This window comes from Chaetomium globosum, genomic scaffold (assembly GCF_000143365.1).
Source record: "Chaetomium globosum CBS 148.51 scaffold_2 genomic scaffold, whole genome shotgun sequence".
NCBI lineage: Eukaryota > Fungi > Ascomycota > Sordariomycetes > Sordariales > Chaetomiaceae > Chaetomium > Chaetomium globosum.
In genome coordinates, this window is record NT_165977.1 from 3,825,577 (window position 1) to 3,849,958 (window position 24,382).

General features: G+C 55.6%; 10 protein-coding genes across 10 annotated transcripts in view; 4 read left to right on the top strand and 6 right to left on the bottom strand.

The window, feature by feature from the left end:
• Positions 1-970, bottom strand: part of CHGG_03314 (uncharacterized protein) — a gene marked incomplete at both ends in the record, with an annotated part of 2,077 nt that extends 1,107 nt beyond the window's left edge. Inside the window, 3 exons of the mRNA XM_001229829.1 lie at positions 124-336; positions 452-501; positions 727-970. Coding sequence (XP_001229830.1) covers positions 124-336; positions 452-501; positions 727-970 — 507 coding nt within the window. The remainder of the gene's footprint in view (positions 1-123; positions 337-451; positions 502-726) is intronic.
• Positions 971-1,706: 736 nt separating this feature from the next.
• On the bottom strand, positions 1,707-3,860 carry CHGG_03315 (uncharacterized protein; the record flags this gene model as incomplete). Its single annotated transcript, XM_001229830.1, has 9 exons — positions 1,707-2,302; positions 2,359-2,623; positions 2,696-2,808; positions 2,861-2,973; positions 3,035-3,154; positions 3,210-3,314; positions 3,380-3,481; positions 3,543-3,647; positions 3,712-3,860. 9 exons carry the CDS (start codon positions 3,858-3,860, stop codon positions 1,707-1,709), a joined length of 1,668 nt encoding a protein of 555 aa, XP_001229831.1.
• Positions 3,861-5,330: 1,470 nt separating this feature from the next.
• CHGG_03316 (uncharacterized protein) lies at positions 5,331-5,949 on the bottom strand (the record flags this gene model as incomplete). Its single annotated transcript, XM_001229831.1, has 2 exons — positions 5,331-5,763; positions 5,834-5,949. 2 exons carry the CDS (start codon positions 5,947-5,949, stop codon positions 5,331-5,333), a joined length of 549 nt encoding a protein of 182 aa, XP_001229832.1.
• Positions 5,950-6,787: 838 nt separating this feature from the next.
• On the bottom strand, positions 6,788-6,962 carry CHGG_03317 (uncharacterized protein; the record flags this gene model as incomplete). Its single annotated transcript, XM_001229832.1, has 2 exons — positions 6,788-6,902; positions 6,958-6,962. 2 exons carry the CDS (start codon positions 6,960-6,962, stop codon positions 6,788-6,790), a joined length of 120 nt encoding a protein of 39 aa, XP_001229833.1.
• A 351-nt stretch (positions 6,963-7,313) lies between these two features.
• CHGG_03318 (uncharacterized protein) lies at positions 7,314-8,846 on the top strand (the record flags this gene model as incomplete). The annotated part of the gene is made up of 6 exons (XM_001229833.1): positions 7,314-7,531; positions 7,586-7,704; positions 7,777-7,889; positions 8,071-8,197; positions 8,494-8,661; positions 8,815-8,846. 6 exons carry the CDS (start codon positions 7,314-7,316, stop codon positions 8,844-8,846), a joined length of 777 nt encoding a protein of 258 aa, XP_001229834.1.
• A 373-nt stretch (positions 8,847-9,219) lies between these two features.
• CHGG_03319 (uncharacterized protein) lies at positions 9,220-11,205 on the bottom strand (the record flags this gene model as incomplete). Its single annotated transcript, XM_001229834.1, has 3 exons — positions 9,220-9,705; positions 9,763-10,710; positions 10,762-11,205. 3 exons carry the CDS (start codon positions 11,203-11,205, stop codon positions 9,220-9,222), a joined length of 1,878 nt encoding a protein of 625 aa, XP_001229835.1.
• Positions 11,206-11,616: 411 nt separating this feature from the next.
• On the top strand, positions 11,617-14,655 carry CHGG_03320 (uncharacterized protein; the record flags this gene model as incomplete). Its single annotated transcript, XM_001229835.1, has 4 exons — positions 11,617-11,742; positions 11,810-12,685; positions 13,204-14,227; positions 14,288-14,655. The coding sequence occupies 4 exons, from the start codon at positions 11,617-11,619 to the stop codon at positions 14,653-14,655; spliced, it is 2,394 nt and encodes a 797-aa protein (XP_001229836.1).
• Positions 14,656-16,769: 2,114 nt separating this feature from the next.
• Positions 16,770-18,034, bottom strand: CHGG_03321 (guanine nucleotide-binding protein alpha-1 subunit; the record flags this gene model as incomplete). The annotated part of the gene is made up of 4 exons (XM_001229836.1): positions 16,770-16,813; positions 16,866-17,422; positions 17,477-17,819; positions 17,917-18,034. 4 exons carry the CDS (start codon positions 18,032-18,034, stop codon positions 16,770-16,772), a joined length of 1,062 nt encoding a protein of 353 aa, XP_001229837.1.
• A 3,955-nt stretch (positions 18,035-21,989) lies between these two features.
• CHGG_03322 (uncharacterized protein) lies at positions 21,990-22,957 on the top strand (the record flags this gene model as incomplete). The annotated part of the gene is made up of 3 exons (XM_001229837.1): positions 21,990-22,032; positions 22,121-22,221; positions 22,319-22,957. The coding sequence occupies 3 exons, from the start codon at positions 21,990-21,992 to the stop codon at positions 22,955-22,957; spliced, it is 783 nt and encodes a 260-aa protein (XP_001229838.1).
• A 712-nt stretch (positions 22,958-23,669) lies between these two features.
• CHGG_03323 (uncharacterized protein) lies at positions 23,670-24,041 on the top strand (the record flags this gene model as incomplete). The annotated part of the gene is made up of 1 exon (XM_001229838.1): positions 23,670-24,041. One exon carries the CDS (start codon positions 23,670-23,672, stop codon positions 24,039-24,041), a length of 372 nt encoding a protein of 123 aa, XP_001229839.1.
• Positions 24,042-24,382: the final 341 nt, after the last annotated feature.

Consider the following 24,382-nt stretch of genomic DNA (forward strand, 5'->3'; position numbering starts at 1 on the left):
GACGGACTCGGAGGGCAACGTTTCAGCTGCATCGCGTGGCTGACTGTGGAGGGATCCCAGTCGGAAACATCGATGTGGTGACCGGGTTTGGGGGTGCTAATGCCCCGGATGTGAGGGATGCACGGCTTGTTGCCCGGGGCCCAACGGCGACGACCACGATGGGCGCGTAGCGGATGCCGTGGTTTGGTTCGGACGGTGAACATCTTCTCGCCTGCCACCGATATCCCCGGGCACTGGCGTGTAGGCGATGTCGAGGACCCGCTCCTTGCGGACGAGTGTTGACGCATGGAGACCGTAGCGGCTGACGACGTCGTCGCAGTGGTCGCGGAACAGCGCCTGGGTTGGGTTGAAGTAGTCGTTTCGGTCGCGCTCGTTGATGTGGACTCGGGATTCACCTCTGTTTAACAACGGTAAGCGTCCCTCTGTGGTTGCCAATAATGGCACTACTTACTTGCCACCGACGTATTTGCTTCGCTTCTTCTTCTGGTGCTTGCTGACCTCCTTTCCCACGCAGTTCTTAATCTCCAACAGCTCCTTTTCCCGCCCCTGCTCGTAGGCCTTCGACAGCAGACTGTCGCGGTCGCTCGGGTCAACATGCCAAAACATGGGACTGCGCAGATGCTTGATACCAAACGTCTTGAAGAGATGGTTCCACCGCCCCATCCAGGTATCGTGCTCGGCATCAAGCACGACCATGTTGTATTCGGAGCGGTGCACCGCTTGCACTCGCCGCGGTTGACACGCGGTGTTTTCTATCTCGTTGGAGCGCCATCTTCTTGCCGTGGCGCTTCATCCAGTGGAAACGCCGGTGCTCCTCGTCCGTGAAGAGGGCGGCTGGGTTCTGCTCGCACAGGCGCGCGGCAACGGCAAGGCCGCAGGGGCCGGCGCCGACGATGATGATGTCGTGGAGGTGAGCCCCATCTGGACACGGGATGCCAGGGTCACTTGGTGGTTCACCGGGTGTTGACATGTTGTTGGATTTGGGAGGGAGACACGGTGTTAGGCTTCGACGGGATAGGGGCTAGCACAATTTACACTCTACGAGCAGCCCCCAGGAGAGCCGCGCGGAAGTGGGCTTGCGATATTAATGTGGCATGCCTTGAGAACCTTTAGGGGTAAGAGTGACTTGAGCACCTTGACGACTCCCCATGGCCCGCGGTTCTGGCCTTCACGCACTACTCCATACCAAGAGTATATCAATGACGAGATCTCCGTCCTGGGGTGCCTCTTCAGCACAGAGCAGGCCCTTATTTTCAATCGTGACATTTCTTTCTCTGATGGGTCTTCCAAGTTGAAACTGGGACAGAATACCAAACCGCCGGTCGAGGTCATGTTCCCCAAGGGAATGTTGGTGGTGGGCTGAGGACCGTGATGGCCAGGATCCCTGCCCCTGACTGAGAACGTCCCACCCGGTCATCAAGGTTCTCAACTGCATTCTACCGTTGGGCACCTCAACCTGGGCAATGAGTATTCAAAACTGTTCTCAGAGTGGTCGACGACTCAAATACATGTTTCAAGCTCCAAACGGTCAAAATAGAGCCATATCTGATAGCCAGCTCAAGCGCCCGACAGCGCCATCTTCTAGAACCGGTAGCAGTGAATCGATGTAGGTAGGTAGCATACAAAACTGGGAAGGCGCCGTTTGGCCGTTAAAGAGAGTTCCCGTAGAAGACCCTCCAACAAACCAAAAGACTTATGTTGCCAACCTAAGCCCACTTGCCCAACACACTCATAACCACCATCCCGGCCACCAACCCGCCCATCCCCAGCCCCGTAACAACGGCACCCGCATCCGTCAACCCGCCCCCAAACACCCAATCGGCAGCCCACATCTCCACCACGCCCACCCACAACAGAATGCCCGCCGAAAAGGCATCCAGCACGCCAATGGCCACAATGGTCTGCGGGTCGTTGCCGTTGAAGACGTCGAGCACACCGATGCCGATGGCCATGCCGACGGGGGTGACCAGCGCAAACGCCGCGGCGAGGTAGATCTTCTTCGCCATGGATACGTGAAATAACGGTGTGGTGGCGTCGCCGGCGCCGCCGAACTCGGTGTGGGAGGTGGCGGAGTCTTCTGGGTGGGTGGCGGTGGCGGTTGCGCTGTTCTCGCTGGTGGCTTTGGTGGTGGGGATGGGGGAGGTGTGGGTGTGGCCGAGGGTGAAGCTGGAGTTGCTGCCGGAGCCGAGCGCGGCGATGCGCGTGCCGAGAGCGAGGCCTTCGAACATTTGGTGGAAGATGATTACCACGAAGAGGGTCAGTAGGAAGCTGTCGCCCGCTACCATGAGGGTGAGGCCGATGACTTGGAGAATGTTAGCGTATGGCTTTTCGAAGGGGGATGCTGGGAAATAGGCTCACGCAGGGAGTGGAAAATGATGCCGGCTTCCATAATGTACACGCTGACCAACTCCAGCGATCTTATGCTTTGTACTGACATCACGGCGCCTTGCATACTCTGAGCGGCTGCTGCCTTCTTGGCCCGGGATTTGACGAAGCGGTAGCCAAGGTATTCGACGAAGAAGGACATGAAGAGCCCGGCCATAAGGATAGCGGCCGTGGTCGCCTCGTACATTACCCCCTCCAGGCACTCGTTGGCAAACATGAGCTCCGCGTGTGTAAACAGCTGTTGGGGGAGGTGTCAGCACCCTCTGGTAGAGGCACAGGTATACGTTGTCCGGGGAGTTGAAACACTTACATGCACAAGAGCGGTAGACATGATCACACCAGTGCCGAATTGTTTGATGATCAAAAGAACCGTGTTTGCTCTGGCGGATAAGAACTTGGCGAGAAGGATAGGAGCGAAGACACCTATTCTGGGTGAGCTACTAAGACCGAATAAAGGACGAAGACAACAACATACCGATGGAACTGGTAACCAAGATAGCAAAGAGAAGACCAATTCTCAGGGGAACATTGTACTCGCGGTCTGTCCGCTCACAGCTGCGAGCGCCTCCACTGCCGCCCACACAGTGCCTAGTCCAACCGTTAGCCAACGATTGCTACTGACGGATCGTTAGTAAAATGGAAGACGTACTCAACGCCGGCGTGGAAGTGACAGTTTTCTTCGGTTGGCTCGTCGGAGCCGGTATCAGCTTCGGCTTCTTCCGACCCGGTTAGGACTTGGACCTCGTCCCCCGATGGCCCGAGACAATATCTACGGCGCGGTTGATCAGAATCAATTTGCAAGTAGCAAGAACGAGATTGCCTACGTGTCTGTGCCGTGACTATGGCAGCCCGTGTATGTCGGCGGCACATCCGAGCTCGCCGTCACCGTGGCCGAAACTTGGAATTCGGTGGCGTCCGACGAGCAGTACCTATTTACATGGCAGTGTTAGCTTCATTAGCGTGTCCCGAAGGTGCAAGATACGCAGCCACTCACACTTGGGACTCGCTCAGATGGCAATCAGTGACTGCCGTGATGCTGGGTGGCGGAGTATACAATGTGATCTGGACTTCGCCGCCGTTGGGATTCATGCACCACCTAAGCGAGTTGTTTTGTTAGAGCAACTTCAACGACATATTTTGGGGGCGTGTCAACCTACGTTTCTGCGACATGGGCATGGCAGTCCGTGTATGAGGATGCGAGCTCCGAAGTTGGAGTCCCGGGCGCGAGAACGCGATATCCGGTGGCACCCACCATGCAGTATCTTTACTCCCGCATCAGTACATATCTCAACCATGGATATCGAGTGCTTTTTGGCCAGCTCTTACTGATCAGTCTGCTGCATCCGACAGTCGCTGATCGCTGTGATGCTAGGTTCCTGCCTCCTCTCTGGCGCACTTGTGATAGTCGCCTTGGCCGTGGCCGCCAGGAGCGTAAGCGGGAAAGCATGGCGCTTCCACGCCCCCGGAAGACGCATTTTCAGTTTAGCTTGGGGTGTTCAGGTACAAGTCCAAGCAAGGTTCAGGGCTTAGGGAAAAGAATGCCAGTGTTGCAAAAGTAGAACACTTCGAATGGGGTGGAATGGGGGTTGAACTGTGAGACCAACACACTGGAGCAGGTATATCAATTATATCAGGTCGTTCTTCCTGCCTCGTGTTTTCTCAGCTGTTCCTTCGAAGTCTTCATAGACTGATGTGGGCTGGGCATGGTGAACCTTGGTGAACATGCATCCATGTCCGGGCCATTCGGTGTGGGTTGTTTTGGTCGTCTCCCATGCGCCCACCCCCACGTTAGTCACGGTTCGTGTCGTTCTCTTTTTTTCTTGACTTCCTGTTGTAGCTTAAATCCTGGCATTTTTGTTCTTGCAATGCTAAACGAGCAGAGTGCCAAGCAAACATGACAGAAAAAGAAGGACAATAAATCCACTCGGAACTTTTCAAACTCGGAACAGGAGCCGTGTGGGTGTCCATGTTGGCGCCACTCGAGCGGGTTGGTGAGACCTCAGAAGTTCGTTTGACTTTTCAGGCGGCCTAAAAGGTGGCTCATCAGCCTGGAAATGCTCCACTACCCCCCTCTCGTGGTGTCGGTATCGACTGTGGAGGGAAGGTGCCAATGTGCCAAGGGGGCAAGAGGGGAGGAGGGAAGGTGTTGGGAGAACCTTGATGGCCTCAGCTGGGCTGGCCCGCCCGGCAGTGGTTGGCTCACATCCACGGGCGCACGGCTTGAAAAAAAAAATAAAAAAATACCTTGAACCCGGAAATTGGCAGGCGCGTGGGATTCATTCCCGAACCCCTGGTTCATGGTGTCCAGGAAACTGGAAGGATGAGGTGGGATGACGGGGAGGGAAGAGTCAAGAGTGGCCGGCACGGTGCACCCAATGATTCATGAAGTGCATACCCGAATATGCTGATGAATCCGTGGCTCGGGGCGGGAGATCGCCCATTTTCGGCAAACCTACCCGACTCACAATGATGGGACAGGACTATGGAATGGCCCCGAGTAGCGCGGACAGGTCTTGGGTTAACGTCTGAAGGAGTACTGGGCAAAATCCAAGCACCACCAACCCCGAGAACAGAACAGAGCTGGATCTTCAGGTATGTCTTTTACGCCTATTCCTGAAACACACCCCATGCGTGGTTGCGCTTCTCAAAAGTAGCGGAGACAAATTGATTTACTCTCCTGGGTAGCTAGGTAGGTAATATGTACCTAGGTACAAGTGGATGATGCCGCTCAGCCACGGCATTTGATTCCAAGACAAAATACAAGATACAGAATTAGATGAAGAAGTGGTCCGAGCAGAAAACATTACTGTCTCAGCCAAACCAAAAGAATTCAATCCTCCACCACCGCGATCAGACCAGACTACCTAGGTATCTAACAAGGACAGACATATCCAGGTCCAAGAACCCACGACCCAGACATCCAACCAACCACCTAATTACGCCAGTCACAAACCCACCACCGCAAACGCCGCCAGCCCCAGCACAGGCACGGCAGCAAAAGCGGGACCGCCAGCCGCCCCAGCCGTAGAAACGGCACTCGAGGTCGGCGTCGTCGCGGACGCAGACTCACCCGCCTCCGTGGTCGCGGTCGTGGCCACGGTGATCAAGGAGGATGGCGTCGGGGTCTCGGTAGCACCCTCACCCTCACCGCTGCCGGTCTCGGTCGCCGGCGGGCGCGGGCCCTCGCAGTGCCAGTGGTCGCCGTGCGGCTCGCACCCGATGGACTCGGTTGGGCTGGGCGCGAGCGATGCCGTGCCGGCTTCGTCCGTGTGTTCGTCGTCGTCGTCGGTGGCCGCGCTGGTGGTGGTGATCACGGGGGGCGGGATCGTGGTGGTGGGCTCGGAGGTGGTGGCGGGCGGGCGGGGCCCTTCGCAGTGCCTGGTGAGAGAAGAGAGGTGAGTATGCTCAGTGCTGTTGTAGGGTTGTGGTGCGGTTGGGTTGAACTTACCAGTGATCGCCGTGAGGCTCGCAGCCGATGGATTCGGTGGGCGAGGGAGCGAGCTCCTGGGCTAGGGCGGGCAGGGCGTAGAGCCCGAGGAGAAAGGCAACGGCCGAGGTCTTCATCTTGATGGGCTGAACGAGAGTGGGAGGTTTGTGAGGGACGACGTCGGTGTCAGGGTGACTTGTTGTCTTGACAGAGTCTTTCAAACGAATGAGAGAGACCTGAGTCGTCAAGGTGAGAGTTAGGGAAGCGGGAGGGCGTTTTTTAAGACGCCCAGAGACGCGGGATACCTCCTATCACATGGAAGCTATCAGTATCATGGTCTGCTCGGCTTGGCCAACTTCCATCTCGACTTACACCACAAACGCCGCTGAGAAGCGGACCAATCGGGCAGAGCCAACTTGCCAAGGCCGTACGGCCGCCTGCAGGAGAAGTATCTTCCTGGCAGCCATCAAGGTCCTCCTTCTTCCCTGTCCGAACCCCATTCAAGTTGTCTGGGCGTTTTCCCGTGGGGGGAATATTGGATCGCGAGAGAATCCTGGATAGCTGGGTGGGTTTTATTTACCTCATTTTGATCCTATCTGGACAAGCGTTGCACCTGGAATGTCAAGTATGGTAAGTACCTTCTACTTCGTATTTTCTACCCTCCTGAGTCTCTACCGAGCAGGACCATAAAATACATGATAAGAAAATCAAAGAGGAGACTGTCTTTGAATCGCTTGCTTAACTAGGTACTTGACCGCCTTTGGCTTTTTCGCCGAGCGTTGGAACATGGGGTGTCACAGTGTCACAGACTCGCTGCTCCTGCAAGCGCACAGGAAAACAACCTAGGTACCTACCTACCTGCCTATCAGTCTTCTGATCGGCTGTTTGGACTTTGGAAGCCCTTGTAGTCGCACACGGTTATCAATACTTGGGCAGAGGAAGGTTAAGACCGGGGTTAGGGGACTTCCCGGTCATTCAGCCCCCATTTAACAGCTCACATGTCCCCGTTGTCAGGGATTTCCAGAAGGACGACTCGCGGGGGAGCTCCCGCGTGGGATGACGGACACCATCCTGGCTCTTGGCACCGAGGCTGGTGGCAAGTGCAGCGCTGGGGGTTCACAGGAAGCACATAGGTACGTACATACTACATAGTTACCTAGCCTAGTTTGCATTACGATGCTTCAAACCCCTCTGTCCCGTGGGGTTCTTCGGTGGCTTGAGCTACCGGGCCCAGCTCAGCCCCTTTCTTACATACCTAACCTCTTGGCTCTTGCTTACCAGTGTCCCGACAGAGACGGAGCCCCGAGGATGGTTCAACCTTGACGGATATCCGCGGCAGAACCTTGATGGATAATGCAAATCCGACTGTTTTCTTGACTTCAAACCCCCATTCCCTACCCTCGCTCCTATTTACGGTTTCCGGGGCTGCTTTTCGCACGCGCAGCCACGCTACTGACGCCGTCCAGGCTCTGGGCGGGTATCATCGCCGTAGAAACCAACCATGCTAAGCAAGACTCAACCGCGGCGCGCCTTCCATGTGGTTGCTGTCGTAGCCTTTTTTACGACTCTTATCCTGCTTATGAGCTGGAGTACCATCTTCAACACGAGCAAGACACAATCTCCCGTTTTGCCCCTTCCACCTCATCAAGACGGCCTGGGAGGCAGTGGCTCTGGAGACCGGGCGGGTGAGCGACATTGCCATTTCCATGCCGGGGTAGAGTATGTGCCGCTTCTCCCCGCCCGAAAAGGTAACAGCCCCTGACGAAGAAACAGACACTGCGTTGGGGGTAATGTCGACGAGTCGGCTTCGCGCTGTGAGCGCATTGATAGGGACTATAACATCCCCCTGCGGATTGGGGCTTTGTTTGTGGTGTTGATAGCCACTTCCATCGGTGTGTTTACCTCCTTTCCATCTACCACCCTCTGGAGTCTGATATGAGGATGTATACCCTAACGAGATTCAGGCGTATATGGCCCGATTCTTGTAGCTGCCATCCTCCCCCCGAAAACGAGCCTGATCTCTGCAGTACTAAAACAGTTCGGCACCGGTGTCATCATTTCAACTGCGTTTGTCCACGTGAGTGCCGCTTTTTGTATGCTCTGGATCCGTCGCTAATAGCAGCCGCATAAAGCTATTCACACATGGGGTCCTAATGTTCCAGAACGAATGCCTAGGCAAGCTTTCCTACGAGGCAACACCCGCGGTAATCCTCATGGCTGGCGTTTTTGTGTCATTCCTGGCGGATTACTCTGTACAGCAGATATTGCTATGGCGGTCCGCAAAAAAGGGCGACACGGCTGAGGAGGACCCAGGAAAGCCTGCCGTTTCCGCAGAACTAGTCAATGTGGCCATACTCGAAGCTGGCATTATGTTCCATTCTCTGCGTAAGTCAAAAGGCCGGCCACCATTGTCCCTATGATACGGATCCGTTACTGACCCTCGTTGGGGCTGGTTTCAGTCATCGGTCTCTCTCTAGTAGTCACTGCAGACGGCTTCTTCGTTACTATGGCAATCGTGATTGTTTTCCACCAAGCCTTCGAAGGAATTGCCCTTGGAACTCGAATTGCCGCTCTCGGATTCCCTGGCCGGGGCCTAACTACCCTCGGGCACGGCCACCACCACTCTTACGAACCGGAAGTCAACGGAGCGATATTGACTAAAGATACAACTTCTTCAAAAGTTTCGACGGCCCGTAAGATTCTCTTAGCCAGCGGCTTCGCCTTCGTCACTCCCGTGGGAATGGCGGTCGGCATCTGCCTCCTGAAGGTCTTCAACGGGAATGACCCCTCCACTATTGTGGCTATTGGCTCAATCGACGCTTTCTCCGCCGGCATCTTGGTATGGGTTGGTATTGTTGAGATGTGGGCGCATGATTGGATGGCAGGGGGTGAAGTGGCACAGCTAGATGTTCGGGGCAAGATATTATGTTTGGCTGGGCTTCTGGGTGGGATGATCAGTATGAGCGTGCTGGGTAAGTGGGCTTGACATGCCCCTGGAATAGAGATAGTAGCAATATGTGCTAGGGTGGCTTAAAACGACACTTCTGTTACCACTCTCGCCAAAGTAGCCGCCACGTCCAGTCTGTTCGTTGCTCTAACCACATGCATGTCATAACATTGAGGTCGGGCAACAAATTGGGCTCTTGGAATCAGTTTCTGACCACCACTTGTACGTTTTCCCACCCCAAAAGGAGAGACGAGGCTGCTCTTCAGAGTCACCGATAGTGTACGTCTTCCGCGTTGTCTCTTGTTACTTCAGAAGTTGAACATGTTGTGATTTGCGCCTCAATGCTGCAACAAAATCGATTGACGGTCTAGCTTGTCCCAAATCTCGCGTTCGGTCTCGCTTCCGCTCTTCTCTAGTCCAAGTCTGCAGAACATACCAACCCCCACAACGCCGCTCGCCCTCACAACTTGGTACTCTTGACCAGCCCTGTCTTGATACCCGACAACTCGCCCTGGTACCCGCCCGGACCCTCGCCGCCCTTGTACACGGCCTTGATACTCCGCAGCTTCTTCTGCTTCTCCTCGTACTTCATCCTCTTCTTGACGCGCGGGTTGCGCACCTCCTTCTTGCGGTGCGGCGTCAACCCCTTGTTCTTCTGGATCTGGTACGTGATCTGCCGTTTGCCGTCCGCCCCGACCGTCGAATCCTCCACAACGCGCTCGCCCTTGCGCGCCTTGGCCAGCGCGTCGTACCGCGCCGCCTTGTCCTCCCGCTTTTTCTTTGCCCCGTGCGCCACCATGTCGTAGTACTCGTCCTCGTCGCCGCGCACCTGCCTGGCCACCGCGTCCTCGCCGTCGCTGTCGTCGCCGCCCAGCTCGGCGCCCTGTTTGCTGCTCTTCTTGCCGCGGTTCTCTGCCTCGCGGTCGAGGCGGGCTTGGCGGTCTCTCTATGAGGGGGTCAGCAGACAAGCTTAAAAAGCATAATGTAGGTAGGGTTAACTTACGAATCGTTCGCGGTACGGAATATCCATATCACCGCCTGCATCACGACCGGCACCAGCCCGCTTGTTGGCCTTCTGCACGATTTGCGAAGTGTAGAACTTGAGCGTCTTCTTCCGGCGGGCCTTATCGGCGGCTGTGCGAGCGTCGAGGGCCTCTTCCTCACCAAAATCGGAGCGGTTGTCATCGTCGGCCGCCTCGGCCGAGGCAACAGGCGCAGAAGCAGCCTTGCTGGCCTTCTTGGTGCTCTTAAGCAGCGTCGACAGGTCTGCCAGGGACTGCTCGATAGCCTGGGTCTTCCGGGCGGCATCGGCCTCCTTCTTCTTGTTCGCTTTAATCTCGGCCTTGGAAAGCTTCTCGCCTCTACGCTTCGGCACTGCTGCGACGTCAAGCATCTCGAGGTCGTCGTCCTCGGGCGGCGAGAGCATGCCAGTGGCAGGAGCAGCCGATTTCGTTGAGCTGAACTGCTTCGCCTTCAGCCAGGCCTCGCGGCACTCCATCAGAGTCTCCATAACCTCATGGTCCCTCAGTTCTGATGGATTTAGCGTCGCCGGTGACCCGTTTCCATCACGCGAGGGTGACGTGAGGATAGCAAAGTAGCTTGCCAACGCAGCGACGTAGCACCCTAGGAGCCAGGACTTGACCACCTCCAGCGACTTGACAGGTTTCCCCTCAGCCTCTTTTTGTAGCGTCGGGAGAAGAGGTTGCAGTTCCCTGAACTCGTCCACCAGGTAATCGAATTCTGGGTACCGGGCTTGCAAGAGCTTATACCTCTCCTCATGGCCCATGTCCTCTGTCACCTCGACTTCCTTCAACACTTCGGTCACAACGTCCTTCTCGTCTCCATCCTGTTCTTTCGACGCTAACCATTCGCTCTCGTCAAAGGCGAAATCAGCCTCCTGCATCTTCGCCAGCTTCTTCGCCTGGAGGCGCTTTGCCTCTGCCTCTTCTTCCTAGAATTCATGTTAGCGCTAGTAATAAAATCCGAACACAAAGCAACTTACCAAGGCATCGGCCTCCGTCTCGATATTGTCCGCATCGTAGTACTCCTTTCTTGACGACCCCCACCACCCCTCATCACCTTCTTCCTCGCCCGCTTTTTCCTCTTCGTCCGACAAATCCTCGTCCCTTGCGCTCGGCTTCTTCCCCCCCTTCCCCTTGGCCGGTGCCTGCTCTTCTTCCTCTTCGCTCTCGTCTGACTCTTCCTCCGCCAAGATCTCCTCTTCCGAGACCTCTAAGAAAGCGTCCTCCTTCTCCTGCCTCTTGAGGCGTTTAGAACGTGGTTGTTCATCGTCGTCAAAGTCGATGCGATCCTGGTTGGCCCAGTACTCGTCCCCGGAATCGGCGACGTCTTCGTAGGTTTTGATGGTGAGGCGCGCGTCCTTGGCGTCGATGTCGCGGGGGCCGCTGGGCTCGGCCTTGCGCGGGGCCTTTCTCTTTTTGGCCATGTTGGAAGGGGGATTGGGTTGCGGGAGTGAAAGCGAGAATCGAGATCGTTCCAAACCGGGGCTATGAACGGTCAATTGCAAATTCGGTTGTCTTGCGCTGGCCCAGTGTGGGGTTTGTCGTTGCGAAGGCTTCACTGATCCAAGTTCACGGCGGCAGAACTTTTTTTTCTGGTGACCGCCCAAAGGCGGATGAAGTGGTCCCACCTTTCCCGCCTGGCCGCCCCGCTGTTGTGCAGGTCCGGCAGGGGCCTTGGGACCCACAACTTGCAGAAGTTGGTGTGGGGCATTCCCAATCCAGTGAGCTTGTCTCCTTGTGTCGAAGCCAATCAAGCCCCTGTTAATAACGACCATCTGACAGGAAGTTGAAGCTCTCACTGTTCAGAAATCATCCGTGGTGTTGAACTTTCACTCATGGATATTCTCCAAAGGCTCGGTATCCCTCTTCCCATTGCCACCGGCGCTTTAGGCCTCATCGTAGCACTCATTGCAGGCATGGGTTTATTTGGGCGAAAGAACCAGATGCCAGTTGATGGCCGGGTACGTGATACCAAACATCATATTCATCAAAACAAAACAAAACAATCCTTATTAACCCAATTCCCAGACGGTTCTCATAACTGGCGCCTCCGAGGGCATGGGCCGCAGCGCCGCCATCCAGCTCGCTGCCAAGGGTGCCAACATCATTCTCGTGTCCCGCAATGTCGGCCGCCTTGAGGAAGCCCTCACCGACGTCAAAGCCGCCGCGTCATCTCCGGCCACCCAACGCTTCACCTACATCACAGCCGACGTCTCCGAGCCCGATTATGCATCCGCCGTGATTGCCGAAGCCATCGCCTGGAACGGCGGCCGCAGCCCCGACATCGTCTGGTGCATTGCCGGCATGTCCACACCCCTTCTCTGGACCGACGACAACGCCATGGCGGCCGCGCGCCGCAACATGGACGTCAACTACTTCGGCTCGGCCGAGATGTCGCGCGCCATCCTGCGGGAGTGGCTCAACCCAGACAACCGCGACAGCACCAGACCAGAGCCCAAGCACATCGTCTTCACCGCGTCCGTGCTAGCCCTCTTCGCCATCGTCGGGTACGGGCCCTACACGCCGTCCAAGTGGGCGCTGCGCGGGCTCGCCGACACCCTGGCCATGGAGGTCAACCTGTACCCGGAGACGCCCGTCAAGGTGCACGTCGTGTTCCCCGCCACCATCACCAGCCCGGGGCTCGAGCGCGAGAACAAGACCAAGCCGGCCATCACGACCGAGCTCGAGAAGGACGAGCCGCCCGAGACCCCCGACACGGTTGCCCGTCGCGCCATTGCTGGTCTTGAGCGCGGCGAGTACTTTGTGGCCGTGTCGTTCCTGGGTAACTTGATGCGCTGCGGCGTGATGGGCGGGTCGCCGAGGAATAACTGGCTGTTTGACACGCTGCTGGGGTGGTTGGTGCCTGTCATTTATTTTTTTGTGCTGCGGATTATGAACGGGCAGGTGAGGGGGTGGGCGAAGACGCATGGTCATCCGGCGAAGCCTGCGAAAGCGACGTAATGTGTGTTGGTCAAGGTGTGGTCTAGGCATGGTCAAGGTATGGAGTAATACTAAGGGAACATTCATGGAGACTAAAAGGGAGAAATTTGCGACAAAATGGCCCTATAGTGGTAGTTTGTTTTAATGGAGGAGAGTGTATTTTAGGTATTAATCCTATAGGCCCTAGCATTCCGTTTGATGTAATGTCTAAAGTCTGATGATTTTTTCTTCTTTCCATTCTTACTACTTCTTCGCATTGCCCTTGGTTATTTCGATGAACGCCTTCACAGAATTAGTGGAGAAGCCCATGCACAATGCTGCACAGACCAGCTGTAACTGCCCACAATCCTCAAGTCTATTCAACAAACCCATTTCATTGGGCAGTCCCATAAAAAATTCTCCGCCGGACAGCCACGCTTCCTTCGCCCTCCAGCTTCTTTCAACTCACAACCCAAAAATACCGACTTTACAGCTGACGACAGCTGCTCAACCACAACAATCCCTACCGACACCAGCCATCGCGAACCGCCTCTGGGACCATTTTGATATCCCGTCCGGGCACGAGCATGAAATCATCCGTCATCCGCTCGCAACGCGGTCGACCAAGTAAGGTGACGAAGTCGGTCCCGACGCCACGCGGCCGCACCCCACGCCAGGTGGCAGCTCACCTGGCTACTCAAGAAGACCATTCTCAGGTTCACAACCTGGGAAATCAAAACCACGTTCATTCTCACACTCACGGTCACGGCCACGACCTGTCAGACGAACTAAAGACCGATCCTGCTTCCGTGTTTGACGACGTGAGGATGGGCGCTGAGGACTATGCTGCTGCCGCGGCTGCTGCTGCCGTCATGGACACCGACCTCACTGAGGATGCCCATGGTGAAGCCGAGGCCGAGGCCGACATGGACGATGAAGATGGGGGACCTTCTGGGCTGCCCCATGTCGACCTCACGGCTGCCAACATTTTAGCTAACGGCGGTGCCGGGCCGGGGAACGCCATGTCTCAGCCTGTCCAGGAGCAGCTCCAAGAAATGCAGCAAAACTTGGCACATGCCCAGCATGCTCACCAACATGCTCACCAGCATCAACATCCTCATTCACACCAGCATCACCAACCACCAGCCCAGATGGGCACCCCCCAACAAATACAGCCCGGCCACCAGGGAATGGACGGGTCAATGGTGAAGACGACCGAGGACCTCGCGCGAGACTCTGGGTACGGCGACCTCAATGTGGAGAGCGCCCTAGCCAAGCGTCTGGCTAGAGATCCGGGTCAACGCCTCGCCCAGCAGCGCCGACCTGAGCAGGTCCTCAACCTAGCGCGGCGTAGCAACGTCGAGGCTCTGTTTGCCCACATCGCCGGGGAGCCCGCTCGTATTCCCTGCAAAAACTGCCACAAAGGCCACGGCCCGTGGACTAGCTGCGTGGTAGTCGACGGTCAGATGTGTGGGAGTTGTGCCAATTGTTGGTTCAACGCGAGCGGCGCTCGGTGTAGCTTTCATGGTAGGTTCACCTCGGATCCGATAAACGAGCCACTTCTGACATGGCATGACGCGTTTGCAGAAACACGGAATCCGCAGCCTGTCCCACAGCACCCCACCATCTTGCCAGCCGCCACTACTGGCATGACCAACGACCCTACCTATCGCTTTGCCGCCGCTTCCCACCCGTTACTACAGCCTCACGGCCCTGCCCTGGGAGGTGTCAGTCATCCCGGGGGTTTACTGATTAACAATCCAGTGCTCCAGGAGATGGTGAACCGAGCAATGGTCGAGGTCCGCCAGGCCAACAAGGCCACCCGCCAGCTCATCCAGATTGAGATCACGGCGAAGCAGTTGGCCCTGCAAATCGTCGAGTGCGAGGAGATGGTGAACAACCAGGAACAGTCTGGCTCGGGGCAGCAGGCCATGGGCGACGACTCCGGAGCTTAGAACCTCCGGATTCCAGCGCTCTCGAGTCGCCTCAGGCCGGCCCCGTGAAACTGTTGGCTGAACCCTTCATTACATGTACCAACGTGCCATTTTTCTGACAGCGGGCGCCGCCTACCTACCAATTTCTCAACCGCACAACCAGACAGGCTTTACCAGCAGCGAGAGTTACAACGGCATCTTTTTTCACACAGTGGGACGAAGTACGTTCCGCTTCAGCACCCTGGCGGGGCTCTACGGCTCTGACTACGGTTTTCTACAACATGGATAAAACGATACCCTTATGTTCCTCAAACGGCATTCCCCATTGCTCTCTCGCAATTATCTTCCCCTTTTCTACCTGCTACCTAGATTAGCAGAACTACATTTTTTTAATGCATGTCAACGTGCTACCGACCTGTTTCTTTTTACACATCGCAGTTGAGCAAAGGGATTGGAGCTGTTCTCTATCACACCTAGCTGGCGAGGTGCTCCTGGGGTGGCGGTGAACCTGGGGCACTCGCGGGTTGCAAGAGTCTATGGCATGCGTCTTGCCACAACATGGCCGTTGGGTGCCTTCTGGCGTTTCTGGTAAAACAGTCTCGGGCACTCCGACAAAATTGGGCTTGGGTTGTTTGGTTTCCTGGTGCTCGAGAGGCTTGGTTTTCAGAATGCTACTACGGATAGAGCCCAACGACCCGGCTTTGGGCCAGATAGTATAGCTTGGTTCTGAGGGATAGTGGTGTTTGCGTCATGGTCATTCCATGCGCCATGGGTTGTGGTCGTTATGTTAGTAGTTTGAAGTTGTCGGGACAGGAACCGGCAAAGGTGTCTGTTTCTCCAGGTTCTCCTGGGGTTATATAGCCAGACCAATGCATTACTACCCTCGGAGACTTGCACACAACATAACAAACTTCCGGTATGTACACACGCCATCAAAACATCCCCCGCCAAAGCCCGCCCGGCAGGTTGCCCTGGATGTCTACAGTGTCAAGAAGTATTTAACCAAGCTCGCGAACCGACAGCATCCCAAGCGTGCACGGCACACACGCACCCATACATCCGCCTGAACATAAACGACCTGCTAACCATAGAATCTACCAAGGAGGAGGTTGCCATCAGATCATCACACACGCACGGCATAAGATCGCCACACCCCCCCTTCCCCCCCCCCCGCCCGCCAGCCCCGTGCCCATTTGTCCCGCCATCCCGGCTGGCGATCCGGTTCCGGGGAGCGTCTTACCCTCTGTGACGCAACACCCGTGGGAGGTGGCGTTTGCTCGTGGACCCGGTTGTTTGGGACGTCTGGGGTGGCCGTTGATCAGAGATATTGTCAAGGGTGGGAGGGTTGTTTGTATGTACTTTTGTGGTCTGACGACTCGGGTATTTATTTGCTGGCCTGTTTGGAGCGGCACCGGATAACTCGCTGTTTCAAGCCCATTCATTAATTGCATACAAACGTTCCTGCAAGATGGGCGCAAAACAAAAGATGAACGGTGAAAACGGAAATCAAATGTCTGCCAAAACTAGAAGAGAAAAAGAATATGAGAACCCCCAACTGGTATATGTCCCGCTCGCTTGCTTGTCTCCCTATCCTTCCCGGATCGTATCACACACGGTCAGTCCTACCCTCTTTCACAAACGGTATCCATCCGTCAAATCATCGTCACCGCCTGTTCCTTTGCCCTCCTCCCTTTCCCTCCCTCGTGCGGACCAAGGCTCTGCAGCGCTATATCATCCAGCATCTGGAGGGAGACGACAACCCGCATATGCTTCCAGTAAAAAAAAAAAAAAAAAAGCAGAAACGATGGGACAGAAAAAGAAGATTTCATACACGATTTGAAAAGACACCAAAGCCAAGACGAGATTCATTATTAAACAAGATATTTTACCCTCCTCCCAATGACAGACACGGCTTGTTCATGTCCCGATACGATTCCGATTCGATTTCATGATCCGGCCATGGGTCGTAGAGGTAGTAAACAGGCCCGGGGTGCATTACTCGGCGGAGTGTCATGATTCCACCGGTTCTGGTATATGCGACCCAGGGAGGGGTATCTTCCACGCCAAGCACTCAGCACGGGCGACGCGAATTTGTGCATGTGTTGTTAGAACGACGGGATTGTCGTGGTTGCCGCTCAGATGAGGCCGCAGAGACGGAGGTTTTCCTGAATGATAATGTCTGGACCACGGTTAACATTCTGCACATTCTCGTAGCGAACATCATTGCTTACCATTCACTGCCGCCATGACGAAGCGGATTTGTGTTGTATCAGTTGCACATGTGAAGTGTGTGTAGATCTGCTTGCTCTCGTGCTGGTTCAGGCTGACGAAGCGGTTCAGGATGTAGTCGCACGCCGCGCCGTAGTCGTCGCCACCCTCGTAGTCAGGGAAGTAGTTGTTCATCGGGCTGACGGGAAGCTTCTCCTTAAACCTGTCGATCTTGTTGAGGAAGAGGATGATTGACGTCTTAATGAACCACCTCGAGTTGCAGATCGAGTCGAAGAGGGTGAGGGCTTCCTGCATACGGTTGACCGTTTCGTCCTCAAACAGAAGCTGGTCGTACTCGGAGATGGCGACCAGGAATAGGATGGTGGTGACGTTCTCGAAGCAGTGGATCCACTTCTTCCGTTCAGATCGTTGGCCACCAACATCGAACATGCGGTAGGTAAGCTCGCCGATGATGAAGGTCGTCTCCGTGATACCAGTGGTCTTGACACGCGACCGTAGGACATCCTGGTCGTTTGGCATGTAGTCCGGCGCAGCGATACGAGCGATATTATCGAAGTAGCTATCGGTTTGTTAGCAAAGGGACGAGGAAACTGAGCGATACCGAGGCACCCACTATCTCGCTGAGTCGTTGAGTTGGTACTCCCGGGACCGCTTGAAGCAGCTCTGGACACCGGCATCCTTCCAAAGCGCCTCGATGGCGTTGCCAACCTCAGGCGGCAGCACATCCCCCTCGATCTGTGCCGGCTGCATGAAGATGGTCTGGACGTGGTACTCCATCCTAGAGTCCGCCAGTGGCAGCTCCAGGGACTCCATCGCCTCGAGGATGACGCGCATCGACTGAACTGTGTTGCTAAAGATGATCTCTTTGAAGGATTCGCGCTCGTCGCGCGAGTAGCCGCCTTCGTTGATGAGCTTCATCTGCTTCAAGATTGTCGACTTTCCGGATTCACCAGCACCTGTACCAAATTGTTAGACCTGATGCGACGCTGCAGCAGACACCATCGGGACATGGCTAGCCATTTGTCCAAGATCGCGAGCATCATCCAGACATACCCAGAAGCAACACCTTGATCTCATTGCGCTGTTGCATGCGGTCCTTCTTCAACTGGTTCTCGATCTCCTCGTTCCGGGCCTTGCCCTCCTTCTCCTCCGTGCTCATGCCGCAACCCATCTTGGCGGTTCGTTCGAGTGTCTAACCGATGCAATGAAAAGAGAGCCGTCAATCGCGAGGTATTAGGGTGGTTCTGTTGATGATTGGTTCGTGTTAGTGGAATTGTGTCGTGGTCATGGAATCCTGAAACCCGGTTTGGACCCCTTCTGGCGGGAGTCTTCGGCAAGGGGATGCTGCCTCCCACGGCTGGCTCGCAACGGACACGGACAACAGAAAAACCCCGCGAGAATCACACCGTCGTGATCATTGCTCAAATCGCCATTGATATGGAAACAATCAAAGGGTTTTGGATGATCGGGTAGGTGGGAAGGGTGGTGGTGGCGCTGATTTAGTTTCGGTGCACTCACTTGCTAAACTTGCTAAAGGAGGTCGCGGTCCCAAACTTTTCAGGGCGTCCACAGTGTTTCAATTTGAATGTCGCAAACAATCAAAAGCCGACGGGAAGAAAGAATGTCGCGATCACCGCAACGATCGCAAGTTGCCGCCAAGGTGGTGAAACAGGAAGATTGGGGCTTCACTGTTTGAGTGGTCGCGGGAGGTGCGGACCGGAGTTGAGGGAAGGATGGAGAGGAGGTGGGAGGGCCGGTTCTGTTAATGTGAGGAAACGCGGAGCCATGCACGCTGAATTTCGGGGGATGCAGCGGCCCTGTGCGATTTGGCGAATCAGCTGCCGGGGCAAGCAGGATAAAGTGGAGTGTCAAGATCCCTGGAGCGGCCAGTGCCCGCATCATGTTTCCTCAACTGCAGCAAGAAAAAAAAGAGCCATTCCCTGTCAACGCTGGGGCCACCACTCCTTGGTTTTGCGCTGCGATCGAGTTGGATCAGAGGGGAGCAAGAAAGTTTTGAATTTCAAATGCGGCGACGGCCGAAATGTCTCTACATGTCTTGTCTAAGGTAGGTGATGTCTCTAGCCTTCAACAACCGAGACTCAGGTACCGGGCTCCTTACCGTGTGTGCAAATAGAATTGCACATACCGAGGAAAGCAAGAAGGGGAGATCCACGCCGCCCAGAGCCTTCCCAAAAGAGAATGGGCGCTTTCCACCCCTGGCAGCACCAAATTCCAGTGGCGTTCACGACTGCGAGCCTAACCGGAAAGGTTTTTACGGACAATTGGATTATCGAGGGGGGTGTACCGGAGCATGTCATGCGTCGTGGGATCGTGTCGATCAGCAGCAAAGGAGAAGTTGGTCCCGATCGCTGTCATATTATATGTTCTCTTTATCTTCGCACTGCGACCTTTTTGTTCTCAACATTAGTAGGTAGGCCTGCTTGCCTACAACTGACACATCACAGTTCATCAAACGGAGCAAGGTGCTCTGGCTAGCTTTCGTGAAGCTGTGAAACTGACGGCTGTCAAAGGGACACGATGAATTGAGCACGACTATGGACGAATACCTATCTCAAGCGGATGGCTACCGGAACTCGCAACTCTCTAGCATCAAAAGTCGACGGCACTCGTTCCCCTCAAAATGTGCTGTTTTCTATCCTTCCAGGAGCGGCTGTTTAAAGCAGGATCGGCGACACGCCCCAGTTCTCTTGCCGACAAGAGAACTGTTTCGACAAGGTCTGTGTGGATTAACGATCGACACCGCACCGTTTTAGGTAACCGGCTCTGAACTCCTGGGATTGAGAACAAACCAAATACATGTCACATAGCGCTGCGATATGTCGAAGTTGACAACTCAAAACGGCTGAAGGTGCAGTTCCACCGGCTGGCGTTGCCCTTAATTCCGATGTTGCCACTACCCTCGTGGTTCCATGCATTCAAGTGATGGAGCCTAGTGGGCCCCTGCTGGCGCTGGGCCTTCAATCGATAACTAACCAGACGGCGGGAATGAGACCGAGTCATGGCCGTGGCCACGGTGTGCCTGCTTCTGTCTCCCGAGATACTGGAACAGTGATAGCCGTGACGCCAGCGAGAACAAGGGGTGGTTTTTTATTTTCTGCGCAGTAATTACGAAGTCTAGCTTGAACTTCAAATCACCAAACACACCGCCGTCGAGGCAGGTCGCCACTCGAATTGCCATGGATGAAATTACTCCCATCCGCACCCCTTCGGTTTCATGGCCCCTTCTCCACCTTCTAGCCGTCTTCGGGTCCTGGAATTTCGACTTAGATCCCGCGAGTTTATGCGTCCGGGGATCTGAGACGTGCCCATGGCTGCCCACGCCGTCTTCACGTGCGGCGATGGCAAGGTATAGGTAGCCAATGATGCCGACTGACGACTGCAAGATGCTGCACCGATCAGCCGACAATTCTGAGATCTGACGAGCCGCCCATGTTCATGTTTGCCGACTGGCCGACGTGTTCCGGACGGACGAAAGTCTGGCATTCGCGAACCTTATTTTCCGGTTCCCCTGGCGCCCCGCAAATGGGATCGACATCAGCAGCCGATCAGGCAAACATCGATCGAAGCCACATCCAGCACATTGAGTGGACACACGCAAACCTGCCGGTTGGAGGTTGGAGATGATGTCAAACCCTCCGAGAAGGCCGCCAGATCGAAGCTTCTTCGACTGAGGACTGGAATGGTAATCTCGGGACGGAGAGGCTAGCCTTCCAACATTTTCGCCGAATGCTGGGCTATTGGCAAAGACGAGTTCCTGATCCCTGGAAAGGGGATGGGGACGGCGTGGGACTCCACAGTTCATTGCGAGACCTTACCCCACCTGCCCCTGGTCCCCAGCAGCAGCCAAGTGATTCGATATCCGTGTTCCGGGGGCTGAACCACTGGAAGAGGGTGTTCGAGCACGACACAATCCCCGCGACGCCGTCAAGAATTTCGTCGACGATAAAGGCCACGATCAAGGCTCGGCATCGCCGGCTGAGCCGCTTTGCGCCGACGGGTGGTTGCCGCCTTCTGGTCAGAATATCAGAATGTTGGTGGCACAAGAACGGCAAAGAGCTGAACAGGCCCCACCCCCTCCCCGGGCTGTCCGGGGTGTACACAGTAAAACCCGGCTCTCGCTACGAAGCACATACCTATCGAGCTATCAACCCAGCACTCTGGCATTGGATTCGGCGGCATGAGCAACGTGCAGGCGGCAAGGCAAGGCAGTGGAGGCGAACCGCTGGCCCCGTTTGGTCGATGCATCATTTTCAGCTTTCGAGCCAAGAAGCGAGGCTCAGGAGCAACCCCCCAACCCCCACTGCTGCGATGCCGAGCTGGCGGATGGATGGATGGCGCAAGTTGCAAAGGTGGATATCCATTCATTTCTTTTCCGGGTGACCTGCAGGGAGTCCCCACTGCCCCTACCTTGGCAATGGCACATCTCGGCATGACGCTAGTATGGGATGGGTAAGATTCTAGAAAGTGATGTGACCGTGTCGATGGGGCCAGGGGCCGACTTTGATGGCTGGGATGGCTGGGTGGGTGCTTTCTTTGATGCCGTGGAACGATACGCGACGAGACGAAAGTGACACCTAAAAAAGAAGTGAAAAGAGCCACATATCCTGGGAGAGGCAGCGTTTTCAATATGTTACAGGACTTCGTTTCTGATGTTTGACCCGTCAGATTTGTTTCCTCGTGTTCGGATGGACCGTCTTGTTCCGTCTGAAACTGTGTTTTGGGCATGGCCCATGTTGACACGAAGGGACCGCGGAGTTGGGATGGCACAACGTTTAGAAACAACTTAACTACACAGGAGAATGAGTTACCAAATGTAGCCAAGACAGGCGTCTTTCTGCTGGTCGCCGTCTGTCAAACTGCACATTCAAGGTTACCCAAACACAACTCCAAAGCGGCAGTCCAGCCCTTGGCGCAGATGAGCGGCTGGCAGCGACAGGGGTAGCCCACATTACGCGCGCCGATCGTTTAGGAAACAGCCGCTGTCGTGTCTCTGGGCTTCCGAGCTCCGCGACGCCAAAAACATTCGCTTTTTTATGAGGCTTTCACAGTAACTAGTTAGTTACAGTACATATTAGTGCTACACCCTTCTGGATTCCGACTCCACGATGGCATCCTCCGCGATCCATATGTCTCGTCTTGGCGGGCGCGGTATGAACTCCGACCCCCTGAGCCCCTGACCGCCTCATATCCCTACCTCTATGAAAGAGGCTCTAACTCATGTGTGTATTGTGCCTAGCCTTCAACCACGACAACAGTGCAGACGCCGAGGCCGAGTATGACCGGCTACGCGATCTGGCGCGGGCTGAGGCCGACAAGAAGAAATTATGCTTCGATCGGGTACGATGCTCACCCACTTATGGCGTGATTTATTCTTTGCCTCTGTTCCACAAATGGCCTTTTTGATCGTTGACTCATTGTGAACCACGGGGCGTAGGCTCATGAGGCCTATGAACGTGGCGACGGCGCGGGAGCCAAGGAACTCTCGGACGAAGGCAAGCGTCACCAAAAGAAACAGGCCGAGTACAACAAGCAGGCCTCCGAGTTCATCTTCCGTGAGAACAACGCCCCCGGCCGCATCGCCGAGGACACCATCGACCTACACGGCCAGTTTGTCGAGGAAGCTGAGGACATCCTTGAGGAGCGCATCCGTTACGCCCAGTCCACTGGGCAGTCCCACCTGCATGTCATTGTCGGCAAGGGAAACCACTCAACTGGCCACGTCCAGAAGCTGAAACCGAGGGTGGAGAGGGTGTGTCGGGAGGCTGGGCTGGACTATGCCACTGAGGAAAATGAAGGGCGCATTTATGTCGACCTGAAAGGCGGGAGGGTGGAGGCGCCGCCGCCGTTGCCCGCCCAGCCGGGGGGGTACCATGGCGGGTATGGTGGTGCGGGTGGTGGTGGCCATCACCAACAACAGCATCAGCAGCAGCAGCACCATGAGCCGCAGCATTATGGTGAGAGCGGCAGCGGGCATCAACAGCGCCCCCCGCAGCACCACCAACGGCCGCCCCAGCAACAGCAGGAGGAGGACGATATCTTCAGTTGCCTCAAGGGCTGCTGTCTGGTCATGTAAATGGATGCTGCCGTGGTTTTCTACTTTTTTTTTGGATGAGATCATATTGGCCGGGCGTTGGTGGAGGGTGTCACTCGCTCGCATAGACGTTGAAAGAAGTACAGGATCGCTGTTTGCGTGTGGTTAGACCGGCTGCACCTTGGTCCCAGCATCTCATAGTAATCCCGCCCGACGCAGCAAACTGAATCTTTTTAAAGAAGCCACGGGTGCATGCCATAAACTCTTGCCTTCCACAGGTACTCACTCAAAGCTGCATCACTCTGCATCTCAGCTTGCTAGTAGCTCTTCCCCAGCAAACAAAGCCACAAACACTACCGGCTCTAACCCCCAAGTGTGATCCTGCACGCTTCCAATCGTACCTGCCTACCCATTAAACAATCCGTCTCCCTCATATCTAGCGTCCTCTCTATCCAATGCGCCTCTATGTCCCAGTCCTTGAATCGATACCGCCCAACCTCACACAAACCCTCGCGGACGTATCTACCCAAGAAGAAGGGCCTCTCCCCTGGAAGTTACCAACGCCGACGACACATTTGTCAAGAAACCGAACAGTCACCACAGCCACCTCTCCGAGCGGACGAACACCGATATCAGTATCAGCAGCACCAACATCGAAACCATCTCTACCCAGACAACCAACACCAACCGTAACCAGAACCTCAACACACACCACACCCATCCAAACCCAACCGCATCCAACCACCAACCCACCATGAAGCAGAAGCAGCAGAAGCGGAAGCAGCAGCAGAAGAAGAACCCTCCCCCCTTCCACCTCCCGCGCCTCACCCACGCCACATGGACCTCACCCATCGACAGCACCACCACCAATAACAATAACATCAACAACAACCACAACACGAAGAAATCTTCAGCCTCCCGCTTCGAGATCGGGATAATTTCGTTCGCTGGCGTGCTGGATGTGGGGTTCTTATTGTTGGCTGTCTATAGGAACCAGCCGACGATCCGCGATACCACCTCCTCCCCGTGCACAGGATCGTCCGAGACCTGGGCGGATTTCCAGAACCGCGCCAAATTCTCCGTCACGGCCCGCATCGCGTTGGGCGTGCGGTTTGTGATCTCGTAGAAGGTCAGGCTCGGGCCCAGTTGTTCGAGGATACGTATGCTCTCGTCGGCACGTATGTTGACGAGCACGCGCAAGGGCGAAGATGGTGATGCGTGAAAGGAGGTCATGGCCACCGCCGCTGCCATCGGGGCTGGTGGGTGCGAAAAGGCGGTGGTGGAGGGCGTTGCTAAGCGCGGCGGTGAAGGTGCCGATCGTGTAGAGGTGTTGGAGTACGTGTAGGCGGTGGCTGGTCCATGCTGCTTCGTCGTCGTTGAGGTGGCGCTACTTATGGGGGGGTCGGCAGCACGTGGAATTGTAGAAGAGAGAGGGTGTCGTTGGTGCAGAGCCAGAGTGTGTCGAGG